Below are 21,186 nucleotides of genomic sequence, written 5' to 3' on the forward strand. Positions count from 1 at the left end.
CAGGAGCACTCTTCAAGGTTGGCCCAACAAAGGGGTTAAAGTTGGGCCGGCACCACGTTATAAGGGTTGAATGCTAACCAAGCCTGGCCTACCACGTACTCAGCCCATCCAATTCCAAAGCCCAAGGTAACGATAAGTGATTATTAAATTTGCAAAATCAATATTGATAAAATTATTTAGACGCATAAACGGCCTTGATATCTAATAGAGATGAAGCTTATCATGAAGAGGATGTGTTAATAAAAGTGCAGGTTTTGTGTGTCTAAATTAGAGGTGACCAAATGATACCAAGACTCGTGGGTCGGGTTGGATAAAAAGTTTATAAATCCAAAAACATGGAGGGGTGGGGGCGGGTCCACATATCTCTCACTCTCTCTCTCTCTCATCTATCAGACCACGAGCTCGAGCAGTCAACCCTCGAATTTCATTCTCTTGGTCTCTCCTCTCTCTCAAAGACCTTGATCTCTCCTCTTTTTCAGACCTCGATCTCTCCTCCTGACTCGCTCCCATCATCCCAGCTCCATCAGCCACCATAATCATCAAACCTCCATTTCTCCTCTTGACTCCCTCTTTTTGTCACAATCATTTTTAGACCTCGATCTCTCCTCAAAACTCGCTCCCACCATCCCAACCCTGTTCACCGCCACTATCATCATTAGACCTCGATCCAGAATAGCTGAAATCCTCTAGCCCTTTTTTCTATATACTTATAGGGAATTCCTTCATTTTTTGTGGCTTTAATTTATGAATGCATGCAAGAAATCGAAATAGTGAATGCAATTGTGGTTGAAATTCTGCAAAGTTTTCATTTTCTTAAATTTTCATTTTCTATGATCCGACCCGGCCCGCTCTATTTTATTTTCAAACAAATTCGGTCCGATCCCTCAAATTTTGGGCCCAGCCCAGGCGATGCCCACCCCTTTCTAAACAGTTTAACTCAAGAATATCTTATCAAAACACGAGCTAATCACCAAAGGCCACCGCATAACAAACGCCGCCAATAATGTCGCTAAGGCATTAAAACGAGAACATTCCAAGAAGTCCGTGTCACGGACGCGTAAAACAAACCCAACCCCCAAAACTAGAAACGGCGTCGCTTGGTACCAGCGAAGAGTACGGGGCCGTGTAGGTGGCGGTACAAACTGCAAAGAAGAAAGCCAGCTGGGGCAGGTGGATGTAAAACATCAGACACCACCTTCCACTGTATAAAACTGACTCATCAACCAAATCATTTTACACCAAAAGGCCAACCATCGCACGTTCGCTCTCTCTCTCTCTCTCTCTCTCTCTCTCTCAGCTTTCTCTCTCCACACACACACACACACTCTTTCTCTCTTCTCTCTATATCTCTCTACACTAGTCTTTTACTGTATGGCCGCCAATTCGAGCAGTCGAGGTATCGCGAGCTTGGGGAAGCGACTTATCAACGAGATCCGAGCGCGCGATTCAGCTCAGCTCTCTGCTCTCACTCTCAGGTATCGATTTTGCATTTGATTCGAGCTTTTTCGCGTGTATTTGCGTTTAATTTATGATCTATTAATTATGTGATGATCAATTTAAGTAGTTAATAATTTCATGTTAGAGGAGCTGCGATCTGATCATCTGAGTTGCTTCGGTGGTGGTTTCTCGGTTGGAAATTTTGCTTTAATTTATGGAAAAAAATAGTTGAAACTTACTGAACAGGAATAAATTATTAGATAATAGTGACTTTTGGAATCTGTCCTTCCTTTTGTGTGATCGTGGTGTGAGCTTTTGCTCTGAATGGATCGCTTTCTCTGTTTAAATTCTTTGCTTTCTTTTCGCTGCCACACCTGATGCATAATATGGTTAACATTTTGATGCAGAGCTTATCAAATTTTGTAATTCCATTTCGGGATTTTGTAGTATACTCCGTTAGATTCGTGAAAGATACAATGACCAAGATCTAACTGTTAAAAATTCCGAAGAATAGAATACTCCGGAGCACCTTAGGGTTTTCGCTCCATTTCAGTCAGCTTCGTTTTAATCGATGTTTTACTTTTTATGACTATCTTTTTTAAGGGAAGGAAAGATAAAATTTAGAAACAAAATTAAATAATAAATATGGGCATTTTCGTACCAACAACCAAGGGCCTGTTAGCCGTAGTACTCGCTGGGTGCGGGGTTCGGATAAGGACATGCTGCCACTGACTAGGATCCTCATTGGACAATTGTCCACCATATCATGATATAATAAATAAATAAGAGAATTGAGGAAGAAAAAATAGAAAGAAAGGATGTTACTTTTGGTAATTAGGCAACATAATTACGTTTATGGTTTTGTTTTTGGAGTAAACCATGGTGATGATCATATTTCGGAATCCTTAGATCTTTTGCGGATTTATATCTTAGGGTGGTTTTGTTTTTTCAGACATAGATATGGCAGTAAACCTTTCAATAGCGATAGATGTGGATGTGGATGTGGATGTGCCTAAAATCTAGTGTCATTTTCGTGGCAAGATTCTTTTAGTGAAATATCAACTTCAGATAAGAACTAGATAAATTTTTAGGTGCCTTGCATTTGCAGTTTCAGATTTATAATCTTGGAATGGTCCGTCTAATAGCATGGTTTTCAGTTCGTTTTTATTTCATTGTTCTTGAGATGCATCCAATTGTATGACGGTAATCTGTTTTTGTTTTTGTTTCTGGGTTTGATTATCTTTTGTTTTCTACTCATGTTCATAGATACATACATGTTTTGGACCGAGTGTTTTTGGTATAACAATAACGGAACCGTGAGACTCCACCGTCCACGGTACCATACTTGTCGCCTGTTAACATTAATACTAGTAATCCGCTTACTTTGACTGAAGATTTTTTATTTTCTTTGGTCAGATATTTGGTTTATAATTAGTCATATTACTTAATTCGGATGAATGACCATAGACACACTTGCCTGCTTCAGGACAATAGGCCGGCGAAGTTCTTTGTGAGAAATGCCATACCATACAGTATTAGTTTTGGAATAGAAAAATTGTTGGGTCAGTTGCTGGTCATTATCTACTAGTAGGTAACATGTTGGGTGACACCATCTGGTGTAAAGTCACGTGGTTGGCATCGATACCTACCCTTAAACAAATCCCTTTATGCTTTGGCCATTAGGGAATCTAATTAAGATAAAACCAGGTAAAGAGTACAAAAGTTGAAAATAACTAGCTAGATAGGGCATTGGCGGTAAAGTTCGTTCCCATGCTTGATGGGAATGTGTTGTCTGTCCCCATCTTTTAAACATGGCTAGCTTAAGCTGCACTATTTGTGGTAGGGAAGAAATAATGTCTTAAGACAAATAAGTGCTTTTACTTTTACTTTTCTTTTTTCGTAGAAATATTAGCATCCAGACGTACTCATCTACCATCTCAATTAAGTTTGGCCTAACTAAATTTAAATACCCTCTTGTATGTATATATAATTGATCGTGTCCCTTGTATGTATTGATATTCAGGAGGGCTGCTCACACCTCGACCTATGACAAGAACCCAGAGGAACAAACTCAAGCCAGCTTTGTTCCAGATGATGTGATCCCGCCCCAACCGGACAAGTACTGGGCTCCCCACCCAGACACGGGGGTTTTCGGGCCTGAAGCTGAACACACATCTTCTGCGGGCAGGGAGGACGGCTCCTCCCCGGGCGATGGTGGGGAGGGATCCTCGGTGCTAGAGCAGAAGGCGTGGTTTCGCCCTACCAGCATCGAGGACTTGGAGAAGCCTCACCTTCCCTAACTCTGAGGCAACATATGAATTATATATATTATAGATAAATAATATATAGGCGTGCTGCAGCGGAGGCTGCCTATATATGTGCTGAAGTGCTAAAAGTAGTAGTATTCTGTGTGCTAAAACCGGTTGGTAGCAGAGCTGGAGTTGACTCTGTTAGATATTATATGCAACTTAATGGTTACGGCTGTGTATTTCTAATTTTCTACGGTATCTTTTCCGTGAATAGAGGGATATGCCTTGTGAATCAATAGTTAAAGATGCCAATCAGTTAGTGCCACGTGGAATTTGGCAAAACTCAATTTCCTTCATCACAAAATCGCTTTACATGACAACAGTTGTGAACAACTAAATCAGTAAATCAAGAACGCTAGCTTAGGATTGAGTTGAATTTGATAACTTAATTGAATTGGATAACTTGATATTTGCAAGGCAAAAATGAAGTACTAGTAAAAATAGTCACATTGGGTGGTTAAATTTTTTATTTTTATTTTTTGGGATCAAACTAAAAAACTTCCATTAATTAAAAAAAAGGTAAGTACAAGAAAAAGGTAGTCTTCTACCTACATACAAGCCCAACTGCAAAAAAAAAAATACAGTAGATAAGCCTAAAAGTGGCCAGCCGGATAATAACTAAGATTGAAAAGGAAACCAACAACAGCCACCAGATGTGCCTCCATTGCAAGGCCACCACCACGAACAAGAGAAAGAACCAACGGAACAACTGGATCAACGGAAAATGTGGGTGAGTGAGACACCCGCATAATGAGTACCATAATTCCACCAAATAGTGCAAAGAGTACTTCAACAACCACCCAACACCCAAGGAGAAGCACCCAGGCCGAGTGGCAGAGGCCGATGGTAAAGGACGCATGATGTACAGTAGCATCAAAGCTGGAGAGGGCCATGAAGGTCCAGATCTGAGACCAACTCATGGGAATTGAGACAAAGTTCAAACAAAAACCAAAAGAGAAAAAAATTTCAGAAAATAAAAATCTAATCGAGTGGAAAGATGGGGGAAAGATGAAGGAAAGAAGGGGAAAGGGAAGATGCAAAGAGTGAAGATAGATGGGAAAGAGGGAAGGAGGGCTAGAAAAAGGTGGGAAGGATGGTGGAGAGATGGGGAAAGAGGAAGAAGCAGAGGGTGGAGAAGGAAGAGAAAGAAGGAAGAACGGATAGAAAGAGGTGAGTCGGGTTGCCGCTGATCACAAACCAGAGCAAGGAACGGCGGCTAGGAGGGTTTAGTTTTTTTCTGAAAGCAGAGAGAGGAAAGGTACTGAAGAAACCGCGTGATAGGTTCCATTGGGTAGTTACAAAGGTAGTTTAATGGGCGGTAATGAGCCCCCTGCTCCTCCATTGTCTTCGGATACTCCTCGTTGAATTGATTCATCATCGACATCCCGGTCATCTCCGTCATCTTTCGCGTTGAGCTTTTTAATTTCTTGAATGGCAAGGTAGGCAGAGTTTCTAGGGTGATAGAATAAACACGACATGAAGTAACCTATCCACGTCATGCTTCACCACCAGCATGCCACAATGCGAGTATTAGCATAGCCATGACTTATCTTGACACACTAATTCTCGCATCGTGGCACACCATGATAAGCGTCGCGAATTGTTGACAAAATACATGTCGTGTCATCATATGCATTTTGTTGACAATTCGCGACGCTTGTCATATTGGGATCAACAACGATGTTTTTGGCATACCACGATGTGACGGTTGTGTCATACCATGTGATATGATTATAAATCTCATTTAATATTAAGGACAAATGATCTAATATTAAGGACAAAACCGTAAAATAAAAATTTAGAATCTCATTTCCTTTTCGGCCAAGATGAGTGTTTCACATTTACATTCTGATTTACACTGATGTGTACGCCGGTATAGATTTGTTGCGTCTATTATAGTTTTTGACGGAATTTGTACTTTGCCGATTGTGTTGTTGTACTTGTGTTGCCATAAATGGGTTTTACTCAATTTGTGTATCAGTGCAAATTCACTCCCCGACCAAATTATTGATCACTGTTGCAATATACCCAATTAACTCTTTTGTATTTAGTTTTATTGATTAATAAAATACTACTATATCGTTTCTTGTCCCCAAAAAAATAAAATAAAAGCCACCCACGTAAGAAGAAACGTAAAATGTTCATTTCAATGTATCTCCAATCTCCAAAGCTTCCATATTGCTCACAAATAATAAATATTAAAATTATATTACAAGAGCTGTAAGTCTCAGGGTGACAATATAATGTCGGCAAAGTTATACATCTCATTACTGAGATAGCGAGAGGACTGAAAACTGGCACTTTGAAACGCCAACTTTTCCAATTCATTCTATGTACGGAACGGAATACTGTTTGAGTTGCAGCACTTCGAAAGCCCAATTCTTCCACACCAATGCTGCACAGGAACCAAGTTGGTAGCTCATGAAAGCGACTCGTCCTCTCAAGTCTGAAGCTGAGTGCTTTCGTGTTGCACATCCCCGGTGTTGTCCACGATTCCAACGGCTAAACCTGAAGCATGTTTCATTATCTATACAACATACGTGCTCTTATTGCCCGTTGCGATTGTCAGTTGTGCAGTATAATGTGGCAAAAATCAACACCCCATCTGGCTTCAAGTGTTTACACTACCATCATCCCGTAAGGCCTGAGGAAGTATTTGATAAACCAAAATCAAGGTCAATCTGGTATAAACCCATACGAGTAGGAGTCTAGGAGTCTGAAACGTAAAGTGAACAAGAAAAGAAACGAAAGAGAAGATAAAAAGGCTCACCATAGTTGGACTGCTGAAGGGATCATAGGCCGTGTCCATACAATACTGGCATAGCACATTGCATCACAAACCAATCCATTCACTATTATTCACAATACCTCTGTTGAAGGACCATTAAAGCAACTTGTAACATCTGTCTAGCCTTTCTATCCGGAGTGCATCCGGCACGTTCCATTTCCTTGTATATCTCCAGGACCTGATCAAGAAACCGCTTGCAATTTGAGAGATTCAGAAAAGAAAACAAGCTTCCTACTCTCTCTTGAGATGAGAGTTGGAGTGGAGACTAGAGAATTTAAAAGTTATTGAAGAATATATAGCACCTTATCAAACTTCCTTGCCCGAATAAACGCCTTCATAAGTGTAGTATAAGTAACCACAACAGGGCTAAAACCCTTCAAAGAAAACAAAAGCAGCACCATTAGAAAATTAGCTGAAAGGTATGACGAAAACTGAATTGGTTGAAAAAATTCAAGATATTTGACATCCCAACTAGAAAAAATTCAGGCAAAAACAAGACTTACACTTTCTTTTATATGGTGATAAATGGATAACGCCTCTAAATATCTACCAGCAACACCGAATGCATTGATCAGCACATTCAGCATTATGACGTTTGGTTCGATTCCCTCAGCTTCCATAAGCTGGAGTACCTTAACTGTCTGATGACATAATCCCTGCATTAAAAAGGATAAAGACATTGTAATTTGCACAACATATGGATATATTTCGAGATATAATGAAATTCAATGAAAACAATGTAAGAGAATTGGAATACCTGCTGAGCGTAGGCGTTTGCTAAGACACAAAACATGCTAGCTGAAGGAATAAGACCTTCAGCTTTTATGGCAAATATACACTCTTCAGCATCCTGAAATTTTCCATACTGCCCATAAATATCAACCAAAACAGCATAAATTATCCCACTTTTCTTATGCCCTCGGCGTTTCATGTTCTCAAAAGTCTTCTGGATCACATCCCACTTCCCCTGCTCCCCCAATTGGCTGATAACGGTGACAAAGATCTTTGGATCAGGATACAACCCCTGTTCCTGCGCCTCTGTAAAAAACTCAAGTGCCTTGCTTATATTCCCTGCCTTACAATGCCACCGTATCAATGAATTAAACGTCATTATATCAGGCTTCACACCTTCTTGTTTCATCTTATCAAATACTTCCAAAGCTTCGTCCAATTCACCATATTTCCCAAACGTATCAATAATGCTGTTGAAAATCTGTTTATCCAATGCCATCCCCATCTCCCTTATCTCTCCAACAATGTCCATTGCCTTCTTCCACATCCCATTGTCCCTGTAAAGTCCAATAACTTAGCTATACACAAACGAGCTCAACCGAAACCGATTGCGCTTCATCTCATTAATCGTTGACCAAGTATCTTCCAACCTCCCGGAACTGACATAGTAATCAAGAAGAATCTCATACGTCTCTTTATTTTTCTCCGCAACCAAATCGCCCATTACTGCCAAAACTCTAGTTGCAAGTTCTAACAGGCCTTTCTTCAAACACCCTCTGAGCATAACATCGTAAACCCTGATTCTTGGCCTCAACCCAGAACATATCATCTCCTGAAACAACACATCGGCCTCCAAAGTCCTGCCATTGCTCCCGAGGCCCTCAATCAAATGAGCGTAAGACATCGAATTGGGTCGGACGCCGAGAGCTTCCATTTCTGCAAGAACAGTCATTGCCTGGTCGATATGCCCCGCTCTGCAGAACCCACTTATCAAATTGTTGTATGATTTGCCGGAAAGTTCCTCTCCGGTCGTTTGAGCAATTAGGTAGTTCGGAATTTAAGTGTTTTCGTCATTGGGTGCTGTAAATTTGAAATCTTTCGCGTTCTTGGTACGATTCGAGTGAGTGAAAGAGGCGTGGAAATTGTACGTCTCGGAGTGTTTGAGGCATCTCAGACAGAAGAGAGAGAGTGGAGTGATTGCGAAGCTGCCTGCGGATGAAAGTGAAGGTGAGTTGCGACACCAAATGGACTGCACCAGCATCGCCATGCTCTCATTGGCGCCAAAGATTTCAGTGTTTTTGTTTGCTTTTATAGGACCGGTTAGATAGGACGCTGACCCAACCAGGTGTCTTGGATCGAGTCCTAAACATATTCCAACAACGGAATTCTTTAACAAGAGGGATCCTTATTTTTCTAAAAAAATAAAGACACTTTCTTGATCGTTGGATTTGACTTTAATGAAATTATGTGACATGTGATTTAATTTCAACTACACAATTTCATTAAAGCCAATCCAATGATAAAGAAGATGTCATTATTATTATTATTATTTTAAATGGAGATCCTCTTGTCAAAAGGGCATGTTCCAACAACATCTAATTTTGTTTGTCCAAAAATAAAAGACATCTATTGTGATTTGGAATAAAAAAAGATTTATTTTGGACATCACACCCAACTCCCTCACTCCTTTAATGTGGGTTTCAAAAAAAAAAAATTAACGTTTAAATGAGAAAATTTAAGCTTGCTAGAGAATTTGAAATGACAAATTTTTTTTCAAAATTTGTAAATTTTCTTGTGACGAAAAGGACAATGAAATTTAAATATGAAATATAATGTGTATATTGTCATTAATATATAAATAAGGCATTGTAATTAGGAAATGTGTTAGTAGTAGTGGCAGCGACAATGATGATGATAGTAGCGACATGGGTATGTGGCAGTGATCATGTTGTGTTGTGGCAGAGAAGACGGCAGTGAGCATGACAATCGTATGGCGATGACATGTGGTGGTGGTGATGGCCACTCATGGTTGTTGTTTTTTATTTTTAAATTCTCGCTCATGAGAAAACTTGAAAGTAACGACTATTTATGTCAAGGGTAATATATGCAACATTCTTACATAAAATTTACTATATTGTCTTATGCTCTAACATCAAGTGTGAAATGAGTTCAATTCCGCTCTCCCACGCATTCTTTTGACTAGGCACTTTTAGGTTTAAATTTATTCACATCCTTTTTTCCACTACATTACACTTTATGGTTTCGTCACCCTCCAGGTGTCGGCCAGCACAACTCAATTTGGAGTCCAAGTGGACATTCCGGGTCGGGGTGTGTCAAATAAGCAGTTCATGTAGAAAGAGTTTCTTTTAGTGTTTTCAATTTGTTCCTTTTATTTTGTCTGCAATTTATGCATCAATTTCCTTGCTTCCTGTGTAAATCTTCCAGGTCAGGACGACACACATACCGGGGCAATGTCGGGATGTTTAGGCTTGGGTGGAGACGTGGACTTATGGAAGCGGAGAAGTAGCTTAGCTCTATGTCATTATCATTATCTGTTCTATGCATCTCTATAATCTTACAATGCTCATTTATTAAATTGCAAGATGTTGGGACAGGTTACTGGAATACAAGAATTGGAACAAAAGTGGTTGACAACACAAGAGTCGAAACCAAGTGTGAAATTCACATTGAAATGACAGGTGAGAATGCTAATCATATTCTTAAAAAAGGTTGGTTTTCCTGGTGAGTTCTCTGGCTGCTAATTTAGTGATTTGGAGGTAATTTTGTAAATTTTTTGAATGAAGTCATTTGTTATTTAGCTTACCTTGCGTTTGGTTTGGTTTTAGGAGAGGGTTGCGCATGATCGGTAGGTTCAATCTGTTTTCGTTAGAATCACAATTTAAGGTCGGTATTTCCAACATGTTTCATTTCTTTTTGCTGCATGTTCGTGCATGTTTGGTCTCTGAGATTTTGTTTTTAGCCATTGTTTATTTATAGTTTATGTCTCCTTTGGCTACATATTGACACAGGTTTATTCTCAGTATTTTTTTGTTGGGCTAAGTGGTTTGGTGAGTTCTGTATTTATTATTTAATCTTAGGGGCTATTTTAAGTAAAAATGAAATGTTGATATTGACATAGCATATGGCACACTTAATCCACACTCCTATATTCGGTCTTCTTGCGTCCATTGCAACACTCTGCATGTCCCACCCAATGGTTTTTTTTAATAATGATGTAGTCAAAGCAGTTATATGCTTGTTGATCCTAAAAATTACAAAATCTACGTGGTGCGCAGGTCGAGTAATTAATGAGTTAACTACGTCCTTCGGTTGATGCGGGGCGTGCCAACTCGTCGGCTGAGCTCGGCCGAGGAGTAAAATTTGTTGATGTTGCATTGAGCGCGTTGCTGACTTCTTTATCTTGCAATTGCGGCCGAGGAAGGAACACTCTCGGTCTTCGGGTTCTAGAGCTTGAAGACAAGGCTGCTAGTTCTACGAAGTTCACAAATCGTCGGTGCCTGATTCGGTCATCGTGATTATATTCGTAAGAGTATAAGCATGTCGAATTGACACCAGACTATACGGACACAAATATTCAAAGGTGATGTATGTCCTGATGGTAAAGGTGGTTCGGCCGTCAGAATGCCGAACTCTGAAACTCACTTGTGAGTATCCGATCATAAAATCACTCGGCGTCCAGTACGCCGAATGTCGTAGCTCGTAACACCTTACTTCGCCGAAAAGGCTAATAAGATGACCTCCTCCAACAAGGATTCGAAAACCCTTCTCGGCCGAGACTTGGATAGGTAACCAGTCGGCCTCGACGCAGTGCTGTTTATCCAAACTGAAGGTGCTCCTCGGTCGGCTGATTCTACGGCAACAGTGTTGTTTATCCAAACTGAAGGTGTTCGCCGGTTGCCTCCACAGTGATGTTTATCCAAAATGAAGGTGTGTCGGCGAGAAAAAGAAAATAGAAATCTCAAGCTGTTTGAGAGGTTTTGCGCAGAGCAATTGTGTGTTGAATTGAAGGTCCTTAATTGTTGCATGATTTCTTGTATTTATAGCACCAACTCCTTGAGATCGAATTAAACTCCTATCTGGATTGGGAGTCCTTGGTCCGTTCCAACTTTGCTTCGAACAACCCTACTCCCATTAGGACTTTGAACTCACCCCCCTTCGGGGCTTTATTCATTGTTGGTCGAGAATCCTAGTTGCACCAGGACTTCCTCAACCCTCTTTGCTTATCTGGACTACTCCTTCTTGCGATAAGACTCGACCATCCCTGCTAAATGGCCCGGAATCATCAAGCAGCCCATAGTATTTTGACACGGCTTTGGGCCGAGCACAAACCTACACTCGGCCCAACAATATTATTTTGGGCCCAAACAGTGCTCTATCAAGTATGTTTTGTATATAGTTGTGGTAGTTTCAAGGAAATGAAATACTTGTGTAGATAATTGGTAGTTTAAATATATAGAAATAGAGAATAATTATAAATGAAGCACCTAGGATATTTAACATTGTTTTCTTTTCCATGTAATTTTTTTCTCATGTTTAACATCTGCTTTTGTTTAAGCATTTGATTCAAGTGCTATTTTTATTAGTGTTAATTTCGGGTTGCATATCCATAAACTAACCCAGTTAATTTTGCTTAGTGCTGATATATAAGTAGAACTCTCATCGCATCAACTTGAACAAACATTCTTCTACTTAGATGCTTAGCTTGTTAATTTTTATGCTCTATTTGCCCTCTCCATTTCCAGTTGAATGAATTGGTTAAAGCGTTTTACTATTTATCTCTGTTGTTGCACCAGATTTAACCTTGGTTTTTGACTAATGTCTAATGGTGAACCATGCGGTGCTTTTATTGAGGAGTTTCAGAACTGGGACATGGCATGGGCCCGCGTTATATGTCACACTTATGAGATTAGGGTTCTAGCTGTGAGGGTAAGACCAATAGTTTAGTTTTGTTTGAATAATGAGATATATGCTTTATTTCGTAATTGGTTGTTGATATCTTGGGAAGACAAATCAACTAAGACTGTTATGCGTAGTTTTGTAGACTGGTTTTTTCTTTATTGAACATTAGCATGTAAATATATAGTGATATGGACGAGAATATATTTTTATATATTTCACACATTTAACACAATTGCGGGCTCAATTTCTAGTCATTCCTATTGGATAAGAGTTGTTGACTGAGTATACAAACTGAAGAGTTTGTATCTAAAGAGGAAATTACATGACACGGTCTAACAGAATCAAGACACAGAAGAAAAGAAAGAAGTAGCCTTGGAAATAAGAAAAGCAGTCTTGGAAGTGGCAGCATCATCAATTCCGGATGGAGAAGCAGCACTACTAGTACAACTACTATTTGATGAATCTGCAAAACTATTCCCCACAGACAAAACCCTCACAACCTGCTCGCTCACGTTCGTGCCTCTTTTGCAATAGCTGGCAAAGTCCTCGCAGTTGTTTTTAAGCAAATCATATTCACCGAAACCCGTCCCATGAGTCGGATCCTTGTCGAAAATCTCTGAGGCACGACGAACCGTTTCGCCTCCCGGATAACAACTCTCAGTGCTGCAAGTCCCCTTGTTTTTGATATTGAAGCGATCGTGAGACACGTTGTATTCGAATCGAAAAAGGCCGTGACCTTTCAGGAAGCAATCGACGCAGGTTTTTAGCACTCCGCGTGCCGTGTTTGGGTCGTTCTTGCAGTCGCTGCATGGAGGCTTTCTCTTACTACTTGTTTTCCCTTTTCCCTTTGTTTTAACAAAATGAATAACCCTACCTTCCCCCACGTATATGCCTGCATGCATGCAACCATGCCATAAATATATATACACATATGCTTAAAGTGGGATTTATGCATATATCTGTAAATTTTTGTTATTTGGATTGAATAAATCAAGCAAATTCAAGGCACATAAATAAATGAGCATGTAAAAAGAGAAAAAGGAATGCAAAATTTTTATTTTTATTTTGTAATTAAATAATCACCATGGTGGGAGTATGTATGCGCTTTTCTATAAGCATAAATGTGATCTCCCGGCTGGAGCACCTCCCTGGAAATCCTGTTTGACAATAGATTCATCTCTCTCTCTCTCTCTCTCTCTCTCTCTCTCTCTAGGTTAGCATTCAGCACTCCAATTATCTGCAGTTAAATTGAAGATCCCCTCACTCAAGTTAACATATATATATGCGCATCGTATCCACCCCCAGTCCACTAAAGACTTTTTTAGAAGAAAACGAAATGGTTCATGTTTCTCACAGCTTGCCACCTTCAACATCGACTTAGCCCTAGTTACAAGCAGCTCACCCACGACTTGATCTTCTCTAGATTTTCACACTTGGTTGGAATATTCAACTACGCGTTGTTTTTCATCATGTCGAATATTCAACTACCTGCCTGTTTTTATGTAGTTTTAATACACTCAAGACCAAAAAAAAAAAAAAAAAAAAAAAATCAACTTTTGACCAACATATTACTTTCTTTTGTGGGCTGTAACTGATCCTAACTGTTAAAAATGAATTTTATGTTAATGAGAAGAGAGACCTTGTTGGGGTTTATAAGTAAGTTGAGCTCATTCCCATATTGCCAATTGTTTTAATGGTGGAACTTCAAACTCCAACTTTCTTCAATAACTATAAAGCCTAAATTTTAGACTAGGCAATTTTTTTGCACAACCCATTAACACTCGACATAACATTGCACGACCCATTAACACTTGACATATCATAAAACGAAAATAACAGACTTTGAGTCAACCCGTTAACGAGTCAGGTCGTGATTGAGTCACCCGTTAAGAACCCATTAACACTCGACATAACATTGCACAACCCATTAACACTCAACATAGCATAACACGAAAATAACAGACTTTGAGTCAACTCGTTAATGAGTCAGGTTGTGATTGGGTCACCCGTTAAGAACTCAATAAAATGTTATTTGTCAGACCTAGACATTAGGCATGACAACTTCTTACATAACCCATTAACCTGACATAAATGGATACGATGGTTAACAAATCGGGTGGTTATCAGGTCACCTATTAAGAACTAGTTAAGGTAACAAATTTAATACAATATGGCTTATTAAGATAACGAGTATAATATGAAAACGATATGAACACAACAATAACTAGAAGGAAGCTTATAAAAAAATAACTAGCCGTATGCTTCAATAAAAAAAAATGCTTATTTTTAGTTACGCCTTCTAGAACTTTATTGTAATTTCACTTTGCTTCTTTCAAAATTCGCTCCACTTTGCCTCCTAGAACTCGACTTTAGTCCCATTTTGCCATCTGAAACTCGATTTTGATCCCATTTTGCCCTTGAAACTCAAAAATTGTCTTTATAAAACTCAAAAGTCGCTCCAAATTGCCTTAAACCTGTTAATTTCTTATTTGAGTTTGGTTTGGGTGCTCCAGGCTAATCAATAAAATGTAGTCAAAGCTATGTGCTCTATCAAATATGTTTTGTATATAGTTGTGGTAGTTGCAAGGAAATGAAATATTTGTGTAGATAATTGGTAGTTTAAATATATAGAAATAGAGAATAATTATAAATGGAGCACCTAGGATATTTAACATTGTTTTCTTTTCCATGTAATTTTTTTCTCATGTTTAACATCTGCTTTTGTTTAAGCATTTGATCCAAGTGCTATTTTTATTAGGTTAATTTCGGGTTGCATATCCACAAACTAACCCAGTTAATTTTACTGTATATCTTTGTTGTTGCACCAGATTTAACCTTGGTTTTTGACTAATGTCCAATGGTGAACCATGCAGTGCTTTTATTGAGGAGTTTCAGAACTGGGACATGGCTGGGCTTTGCCTGCATTATATGTCACACTTATGAGATTAGGGTTCTAGCTGTGAGGGTATGACCAATAATTTAGTTTTGTTTGAATAACGAGATATATGCTTTATTTCGTAAGTGGTTGTTGATATCTTAGAAAGACAGATCAACTAAGGCTGTTATGCGTAGTTTTGTAGACTGGTTTTTTTCTTTGTTGAACATTAGCATGTAAATATATAGTGAAATGGATGAGAATATATTTTTATATATTTCACACATTTAACACAATTTTAAAACCTAGGGCATCGCGCGGGCTCAATTTCTAGTCATTTCTATTGGATAAGAGTTGTTGACTGAGTATATCTAAAAAGGAAATTACATGACACGGTCTAACAGAATCAAGACACAGAAGAAAAGAAAGAAGTAGCCTTGGAAATAAGAAAAGCAGTCTTGGAAGTAGCAGCATCATCAATTCCGGTTGGAGAAGCAGCACTACTAGTACAACTACTATTTGATGAATCTGCAAAACTATTCCCCACAGACGAAACCCTCACAACCTGCTCGCTCACGTTCGTGCCTCTTTTGCAATAGCTGGCAAAGTCCTCGCAGTTGTTTTTAAGCAAATCATATTCACCGAAACCCGTCCCATGATTCGGATCCTTGTCGAAAATCTCTGAGGCACGACGAACCGTTTCGCCTCCCGGATAACAACTCTCAGTGCTGCAAGTCCCCTTGTTTTTGATATTGAAGCGATCGTGAGACACGTTGTATTCGAATCGAAAAAGGCCGTGACCTTTCAGGAAGCAATCGACGCAGGTTTTTAGCACTCCGCGTGCCGTGTTTGGGTCGTTCTTGCAGTCGCTGCATGGAGGCTTTCTCTTACTACTTGTTTTCCCTTTTCCCTTTGTTTTAACGAAATGAATAACCCTACCTTCCCCCACGTATATGCCTGCATGCATGCAACCATGCCATAAATATATATACACATATGCTTAAAGTGGGATTTATGCATATATCTATAAATTTTTGTTATTTGGATTAATAAATCAAGCAAATTCAAGGCACATAAATAAATGAAAGCGTGTAAAAAGAGAAAAAGAATGCAAAATTTTTATTTTTTTTGTAATTAAATAATCACCGTGGTGGGAGTATGCATGCGCTTTTCTATAAGCATAAATGTGATCTCCCGGCTGGAGCTCCTCCCTGGAAATCCTGTTTGACAATAGACCCATCTCTCTCTCTCTCTCTCTCTCTCTCTCTCTAGGTTAGCATTCAACACTCCAATTATCTGCAGTTAAATTGAACTACGCGTTGCAATATTCAACTACGCGTTGGAATTTTCAACTACGCGTTGTTTGGCATCATGTCGGATATTAGTCATTGACACATTTGGTTGGAATATCCAGGCTAATCAATTTCTTTTTCATGTTTCTCATCTCTTCAACTTCTTTTAAAATTAAGATTTTCTGATTGTTGAATGTTAACATATAATGGAAAATTATAATCATGTTGCACATGTGGTATAGTCTTATTGGGTATTGGGTCTCACATATGTTTCAAGATGCGACATATAAGTTTTAAGAAGAAAAGAGAGTCTACAAATCAAATTGAAAATTTTTTTGAGTTTCAAGGACTAAGATGGTGATTTTTAAGTTACTAGAGACAAAATGAGATCAAAGTAGAATTTTAGGAGGCGTAATTAAAAATAAGCCAAGAAAGAACAAGCCGTATGATGTGCTCGGCCTACAGGGGCCCGGTTGAACTAAGAACAAAACAGAAGGTGGGAGAAGACGAGGCCCAAAACTTCCGACCCAATACGAAAGACACACTCGGGTTTTCTGCTACCTATCATAAACCCTAGCTCGCACCAGTCGTTGAGGCCGCGCGGGTAGAGGGAGTAAGAGAGCATTTCATCGCGAACTCCGATTTTAGGTTTTCCTCACTTTCCCTTTCCCTCTCTGTTTTTCTGTAGAAATCTTCGATTAATGTTTCTCATTTCATTGTTTTCTTCGTCTCATGTTTTTTGGTCTCCAAAACCGAAGATTTAGGCGTTTAAATTTGCTTATGCTTAGATTTCTAGGGTTTTATTGCTTCTGATATGCTGTGGATTTTTCTTAATCTGGTTTTGTATCATTTTGGTCGCTGAGTTTTTTATCGGATTGGAATAATTATCGTGTGCTGGATTCTTTTTCTGCTAGCAATGTATTGCGTTTTCTGAACTTTATGATTTTTTTTTTTTTTTTTGAGAAAGATGAACTGTATGATTCTTATTTTTGAGGTTTTTTATTATTTGGGATTGATCCAGGGAGATGATTGTTATTTGTGCATTTGGAATTCGGTATTTGTTGTGTTATTTGTGCATTTGGAATTCTGAATTATGCGATTCGATTACCTCATAGGTAAGCCATGGTGAAGCACAACAACGTTATCCCGAGCTCTCACTTCAGGAAGCATTGGCAGAACTATGTCAAGACCTGGTTTAACCAACCTGCTAGGAAGACCCGGAGGAGAACTGGTGAGTTAAAGTAGTCGTTTTTATCACCTCTTTTCTTGTTTCTTAGCTTTACATGCACTATTATTTCACAAACGATAATTTGTAGTTCGACTGACTCGACTGTTTTGAAATATCATCAGCTCGCCAGAAGAAGGCTGTGAAAATCTTCCCTCGTCCAACCACTGGTCCCCTCCGTCCCATTGTACACGGACAGACTCTGAAGTATAACATGAAAGTGAGAGCTGGTAGAGGCTTTACTCTTGAAGAATTGAAGGCAAGTTGGGTTGTTTTTCGTCAATGCTTAAACTTTTTGGAATTAGTGTTATTTACTCATAGATTCTGATCATGGTATGCGTGTTCTACGTAAATCTTTGACATAGTGCTTCATTTCCTTCATTTATATTTTTGCTTCGGAATTAGAGTTGGAACTCATCCAGCTTGTATTTTATGAGTTTATTGAAGTTGATTACCGGAGGAAGCGTTATAATGATAAATAAAATACAATTGTTTTTCAGTTTTGAGCAGCTCGCCAGATTCCATAAAAATATAAACATGGTCTTAAATTTGGAATTGTTGATCAGCTTTATTTTGCTTCCGGCTTTCACCCATGCGCTTTTATGTGATGATTTTAACAAGTTGTTTACCTTGTTTGCTTACCAGTCTGCTGGAATTCCAAAGAAACTTGCACCTACCATTGGAATTTCTGTTGATCATCGTAGGAAGAATCGTTCTCTGGAGGGTCTTCAAGCTAATGTTCAGCGTCTGAAGACATACAAGGCCAAATTAGTGGTCTTCCCAAGACGCGCTAAGCATATCAAGGTGATGTTAAGTGGTTGATGTAGAGTAGTTTAAGAAACTTGATTTTCTGTGGGCATGGTATCTTATCTGCATAAGTACATTTTTTTTCCGGCTACAGGCTGGTGATTCTTCTGCAGAGGAGCTTGCCAACGCCACCCAGCTCCAAGCTCCCTACCTTCCAATTGCACGTGAGAAGCCTACGGTTGAGCTTGTGAAGATTACTGATGAGCTGAAATCATTCAAGGCTTATGACAAACTACGTGTGGAGAGGATGAACCAACGCCATGTTGGTGCCAGGCTCAAGAAGGCAGCAGAGGCCGAGAAGGAAGAGAAGAAGTAGAGAGAGCTCGATTTTGGAAGGATTTTTGTTTAGGTTTTCATCTGTTTACTGCCGGACTTGTTTCATGAACACATCAATTTCAGAGTTTGTAAACTTAATCCAAGTTAGCGAGATGCTGCCATGGCTCTTTATTTTTGTATCATTTTCGGTTTTGTGATTTGCAGCATCATATTGTGTTTTATGATGCATTTGATTTCGAATGATGTGGACTCACAAAATGGTAGAATCGCTTGCAAAGGGTTCACATTCCCTTAACGCGCAAGCAAAACCGCGCGCAAAAACTCAACAATCTCATTCTGTACAAACTAGAAACGAAAAATGACTCGGATAATTTACTGTAAAAGAACAAAACGCTAGTACAAAAGAAAAAATGGTTTCCAAGGTTGAGATTGGATCGTTTCCTAACCACTTCTCTCTTAACATGGGCTTAAGCTTTCAACACGAGGGAACCATGTCATTAAAATCACGTCCAACGACTGCGGAGTCTACGACCAGACGTGCCAAGAACTCCACAAAAATGTACACCACCTCCTGATGTAATGCTTTTGGCGATGACCACCGATCAATGCTTCAATGCCTGAAAAAATTCGTCGTTAGCAAGCCTAATTCATAGAAATACGATGTAAAATTAGTTCACCCCTTCTACAATAGTTACGACTGCCAAAAACCTCGGTGAAACGTGGAAAGGAAGAAGATATAGCACGATTCAGTTCAAAGTTGCCATAACACCCTAGTTCCTGATACACCGGCAGTCACAGGATTAACTGTAATGAAATAATCTAGCTTTGATTTAGTTTCAACCAAGGAATAGGTTTAACAATGCAACTCAGAATTTATCGATATTCAGCATGTCTAGATTGTGGGTGTTTGCGCACTGTGGCTACAAGCATGTCAAAAACTTGTCCAGATGTAAACAAATTTGCAGTTCATATCGAAACAATCTAAATATTTTGACTAACACATGGTAAGGTCCTAAAGGGAAGATCTTCAGACGAAGAAACATGCTTTAAAATTGCATCAACGAAGGAGAGTATTTAGAAGTTATACCTGAGAAGCCATAACCCATGTTCTATCTATCCAATCCTGGCGTGGCCTCAAATCAGAGTGCTGAAGCAGCAGTTCGTCGTCTGTACCTTTGAAGTAAACTTTGTACCTTCGGCCGTGAAGGACCTTGCGTATCACACCTTCCCACCAGCCATCATTATAGAAAGCATCAACCTCTTCCGTCAGACTGAAACTTCCAGCCACAACAACTTTTGGAGGACGAGGCCTTACGTGCATTGCGTCAACCTCTTCCGTCAACAACTCTCTGTTATCATCTGTTTTTATTGCCTTATATCGAATGAGAAACTTGTCCCTTTCCATTACTTCGACAATATTAGCAGCAAACCAAGCACCTTGAAATCCATCTTCGTCAGTGCAAACCTCAACCGCTGTTCCTTCGATCAATTCCTCTTTCATCCGAATCTTTGGTTCTTCGGCATCTAAGACATCCTGCAGCACATTGGGAAAAAGTATGTACTAGGAAGATGTCACTACAAATTGTACTAGGATTAGGAACATGTCACTAAAATCATCCTAGATCATTGGAAAAAGAACATAAAAACAAAGATTCTCAAAACCCTAACCGGCAACAATCAAACACCAAGAAAATGTTACTTACTCCTTGTTGAAGAGGTGGGATCCAGGACCCATTGACCCACTCCCGGTGAAGGCGTAGTTCCTCCGGCTCGAACTCAAACTTCTCCTTGGCGAACCGGAAGTAAACCCCGAACGTGTTGTACACCAAGACGTCAGTGACTACGACGCCCTCCCACCACCCGCCGCAAAAGAAGGCGTCAACCACGTCGCCTAATTTGAACCGGTAGTCGCTCTCTCGCGGCGGCGACGGACGGAGGAGCGCAGCGTCGACCTCTTCCCTCAAGGCTGTATTGCCACCCTTGTGGCCGCCGCCGATCTTGCGATCGATCCGAGCCTTCGCTCTGTTGTATTCGACTTTGAATTTCGATTTGGTTCTCGACTTGGCGACGATTTTCGCCGGGAATGTCGTGCCGCGCATGTTGTGGATTGGGGATGTGACCTCCACCTCGTCGCCTACCTCGAAGTGGGCGTCCGCCATGGCCGTCGCCTGTCAAGCTCTCTGTCTTTGTCTACTGGAGGGCTTTTAGGGCTTTTTGCCTCGAGGGTTTCGAGCCTTCAATCACTGTGGCGGGAGATGAAGTTGATGAAGCGCCAAGACGGGGATTCGTTGGACGAAAATACCCTTACTTCCACCGCTGGAGGGTGTTCCATTTTCGCTAAATTTTTCAGCGTTATAAATAGTTAGAGAGATAAGCTTTTACTAGTTAAAGAGATGAAACAGATGTAAAATATTACACTGTAATTATAGCATGAGAGGATGGCAAATAAAGGATGTAGAAATAAATAATGATGTTATTGATCTTTTCTTTCTTTCTCTTTTCTATATCTGTTGATAGCAGTCGTA

The 21,186-nt window shown here is 39.7% G+C and overlaps 5 protein-coding genes across 6 annotated transcripts; 2 read left to right on the forward strand and 3 right to left on the reverse strand.

The window, feature by feature from the left end:
• The first annotated feature begins 1,249 nt into the window (after positions 1-1,249).
• Positions 1,250-3,992, forward strand: LOC137721372 (late embryogenesis abundant protein At5g17165-like). Its single transcript, XM_068460466.1, has 2 exons — positions 1,250-1,475; positions 3,461-3,992. The coding sequence occupies exons 1-2, from the start codon at positions 1,372-1,374 to the stop codon at positions 3,735-3,737; spliced, it is 381 nt and encodes a 126-aa protein (XP_068316567.1). The 5' UTR covers positions 1,250-1,371; the 3' UTR covers positions 3,738-3,992.
• Positions 3,993-5,910: 1,918 nt separating this feature from the next.
• LOC137721439 (pentatricopeptide repeat-containing protein CRP1, chloroplastic-like) lies at positions 5,911-8,577 on the reverse strand. The gene is made up of 4 exons (XM_068460533.1): positions 7,292-8,577; positions 7,038-7,190; positions 6,837-6,908; positions 5,911-6,712 (listed from the first exon to the last, which is right to left on the reverse strand). The coding sequence occupies exons 1-4, from the start codon at positions 7,811-7,813 to the stop codon at positions 6,602-6,604; spliced, it is 858 nt and encodes a 285-aa protein (XP_068316634.1). The 5' UTR covers positions 7,814-8,577; the 3' UTR covers positions 5,911-6,601.
• Positions 8,578-15,234: 6,657 nt separating this feature from the next.
• Positions 15,235-16,316, reverse strand: LOC137721023 (protein LEAD-SENSITIVE 1-like). The gene is made up of 2 exons (XM_068460147.1): positions 16,151-16,316; positions 15,235-16,018 (listed from the first exon to the last, which is right to left on the reverse strand). Exons 1-2 carry the CDS (start codon positions 16,299-16,301, stop codon positions 15,468-15,470), a joined length of 702 nt encoding a protein of 233 aa, XP_068316248.1. The 5' UTR covers positions 16,302-16,316; the 3' UTR covers positions 15,235-15,467.
• Positions 16,317-16,843: 527 nt separating this feature from the next.
• Positions 16,844-18,854, forward strand: LOC137720355 (large ribosomal subunit protein eL13z). Its single transcript, XM_068459415.1, has 5 exons — positions 16,844-17,001; positions 17,469-17,584; positions 17,704-17,837; positions 18,224-18,382; positions 18,480-18,854. Exons 2-5 carry the CDS (start codon positions 17,476-17,478, stop codon positions 18,699-18,701), a joined length of 624 nt encoding a protein of 207 aa, XP_068315516.1. The 5' UTR covers positions 16,844-17,001; positions 17,469-17,475; the 3' UTR covers positions 18,702-18,854.
• Positions 18,855-19,013: 159 nt separating this feature from the next.
• Positions 19,014-20,969, reverse strand: LOC137720353 (protein AGENET DOMAIN (AGD)-CONTAINING P1-like). Of its 2 annotated transcripts, XM_068459414.1 has the most exons (4): positions 20,365-20,969; positions 19,749-20,195; positions 19,261-19,278; positions 19,014-19,229 (listed from the first exon to the last, which is right to left on the reverse strand). In XM_068459414.1, exons 1-3 carry the CDS (start codon positions 20,818-20,820, stop codon positions 19,264-19,266), a joined length of 918 nt encoding a protein of 305 aa, XP_068315515.1. In that variant the 5' UTR covers positions 20,821-20,969; the 3' UTR covers positions 19,014-19,229; positions 19,261-19,263. The 2 variants fall into 2 exon arrangements, with proteins under 2 accessions (XP_068315515.1, XP_068315514.1); XM_068459413.1 differs by having other exon boundaries at positions 19,014-19,278.
• Between the last annotated feature and the right edge of the window lie 217 nt (positions 20,970-21,186).

This window comes from Pyrus communis, chromosome 16 (genome assembly GCF_963583255.1).
Source record: "Pyrus communis chromosome 16, drPyrComm1.1, whole genome shotgun sequence".
In the NCBI taxonomy this organism is placed as follows: Eukaryota; Viridiplantae; Streptophyta; class Magnoliopsida; order Rosales; family Rosaceae; genus Pyrus; species Pyrus communis.

Bases quoted from the DNA above. Each gene is read 5' to 3' on its own strand.
- LOC137721372 (XM_068460466.1), top strand. From the start codon at position 1,372: ATGGCCGCCAATTCGAGCAGTCGAGGTATCGCGAGCTTGGGGAAGCGA. The intron at 1,476-3,460 runs GTATCGATTTTG...ATTGATATTCAG, and splicing joins CTCTCTGCTCTCACTCTCAG to GAGGGCTGCTCACACCTCGA.
- LOC137721439 (XM_068460533.1), bottom strand. From the start codon at position 7,813: ATGTGGAAGAAGGCAATGGACATTGTTGGAGAGATAAGGGAGATGGGG. The intron at 7,191-7,291 runs GTATTCCAATTC...TTTTTAATGCAG, and splicing joins CAAACGCCTACGCTCAGCAG to GGATTATGTCATCAGACAGT. The intron at 6,909-7,037 runs GTAAGTCTTGTT...TTTTCTTTGAAG, and splicing joins ATCACCATATAAAAGAAAGT to GGTTTTAGCCCTGTTGTGGT.
- LOC137721023 (XM_068460147.1), bottom strand. From the start codon at position 16,301: ATGGGTCTATTGTCAAACAGGATTTCCAGGGAGGAGCTCCAGCCGGGA. The intron at 16,019-16,150 runs GCTTTCATTTAT...GCATGCATGCAG, and splicing joins TTCTTTTTCTCTTTTTACAC to GCATATACGTGGGGGAAGGT.
- LOC137720355 (XM_068459415.1), top strand. From the start codon at position 17,476: ATGGTGAAGCACAACAACGTTATCCCGAGCTCTCACTTCAGGAAGCAT. The intron at 17,585-17,703 runs GTGAGTTAAAGT...AAATATCATCAG, and splicing joins GAAGACCCGGAGGAGAACTG to CTCGCCAGAAGAAGGCTGTG. The intron at 17,838-18,223 runs GCAAGTTGGGTT...TTTGCTTACCAG, and splicing joins TTACTCTTGAAGAATTGAAG to TCTGCTGGAATTCCAAAGAA.
- LOC137720353 (XM_068459414.1), bottom strand. From the start codon at position 20,820: ATGGCGGACGCCCACTTCGAGGTAGGCGACGAGGTGGAGGTCACATCC. The intron at 20,196-20,364 runs GTAAGTAACATT...AATGTGCTGCAG, and splicing joins TCCCACCTCTTCAACAAGGA to GATGTCTTAGATGCCGAAGA.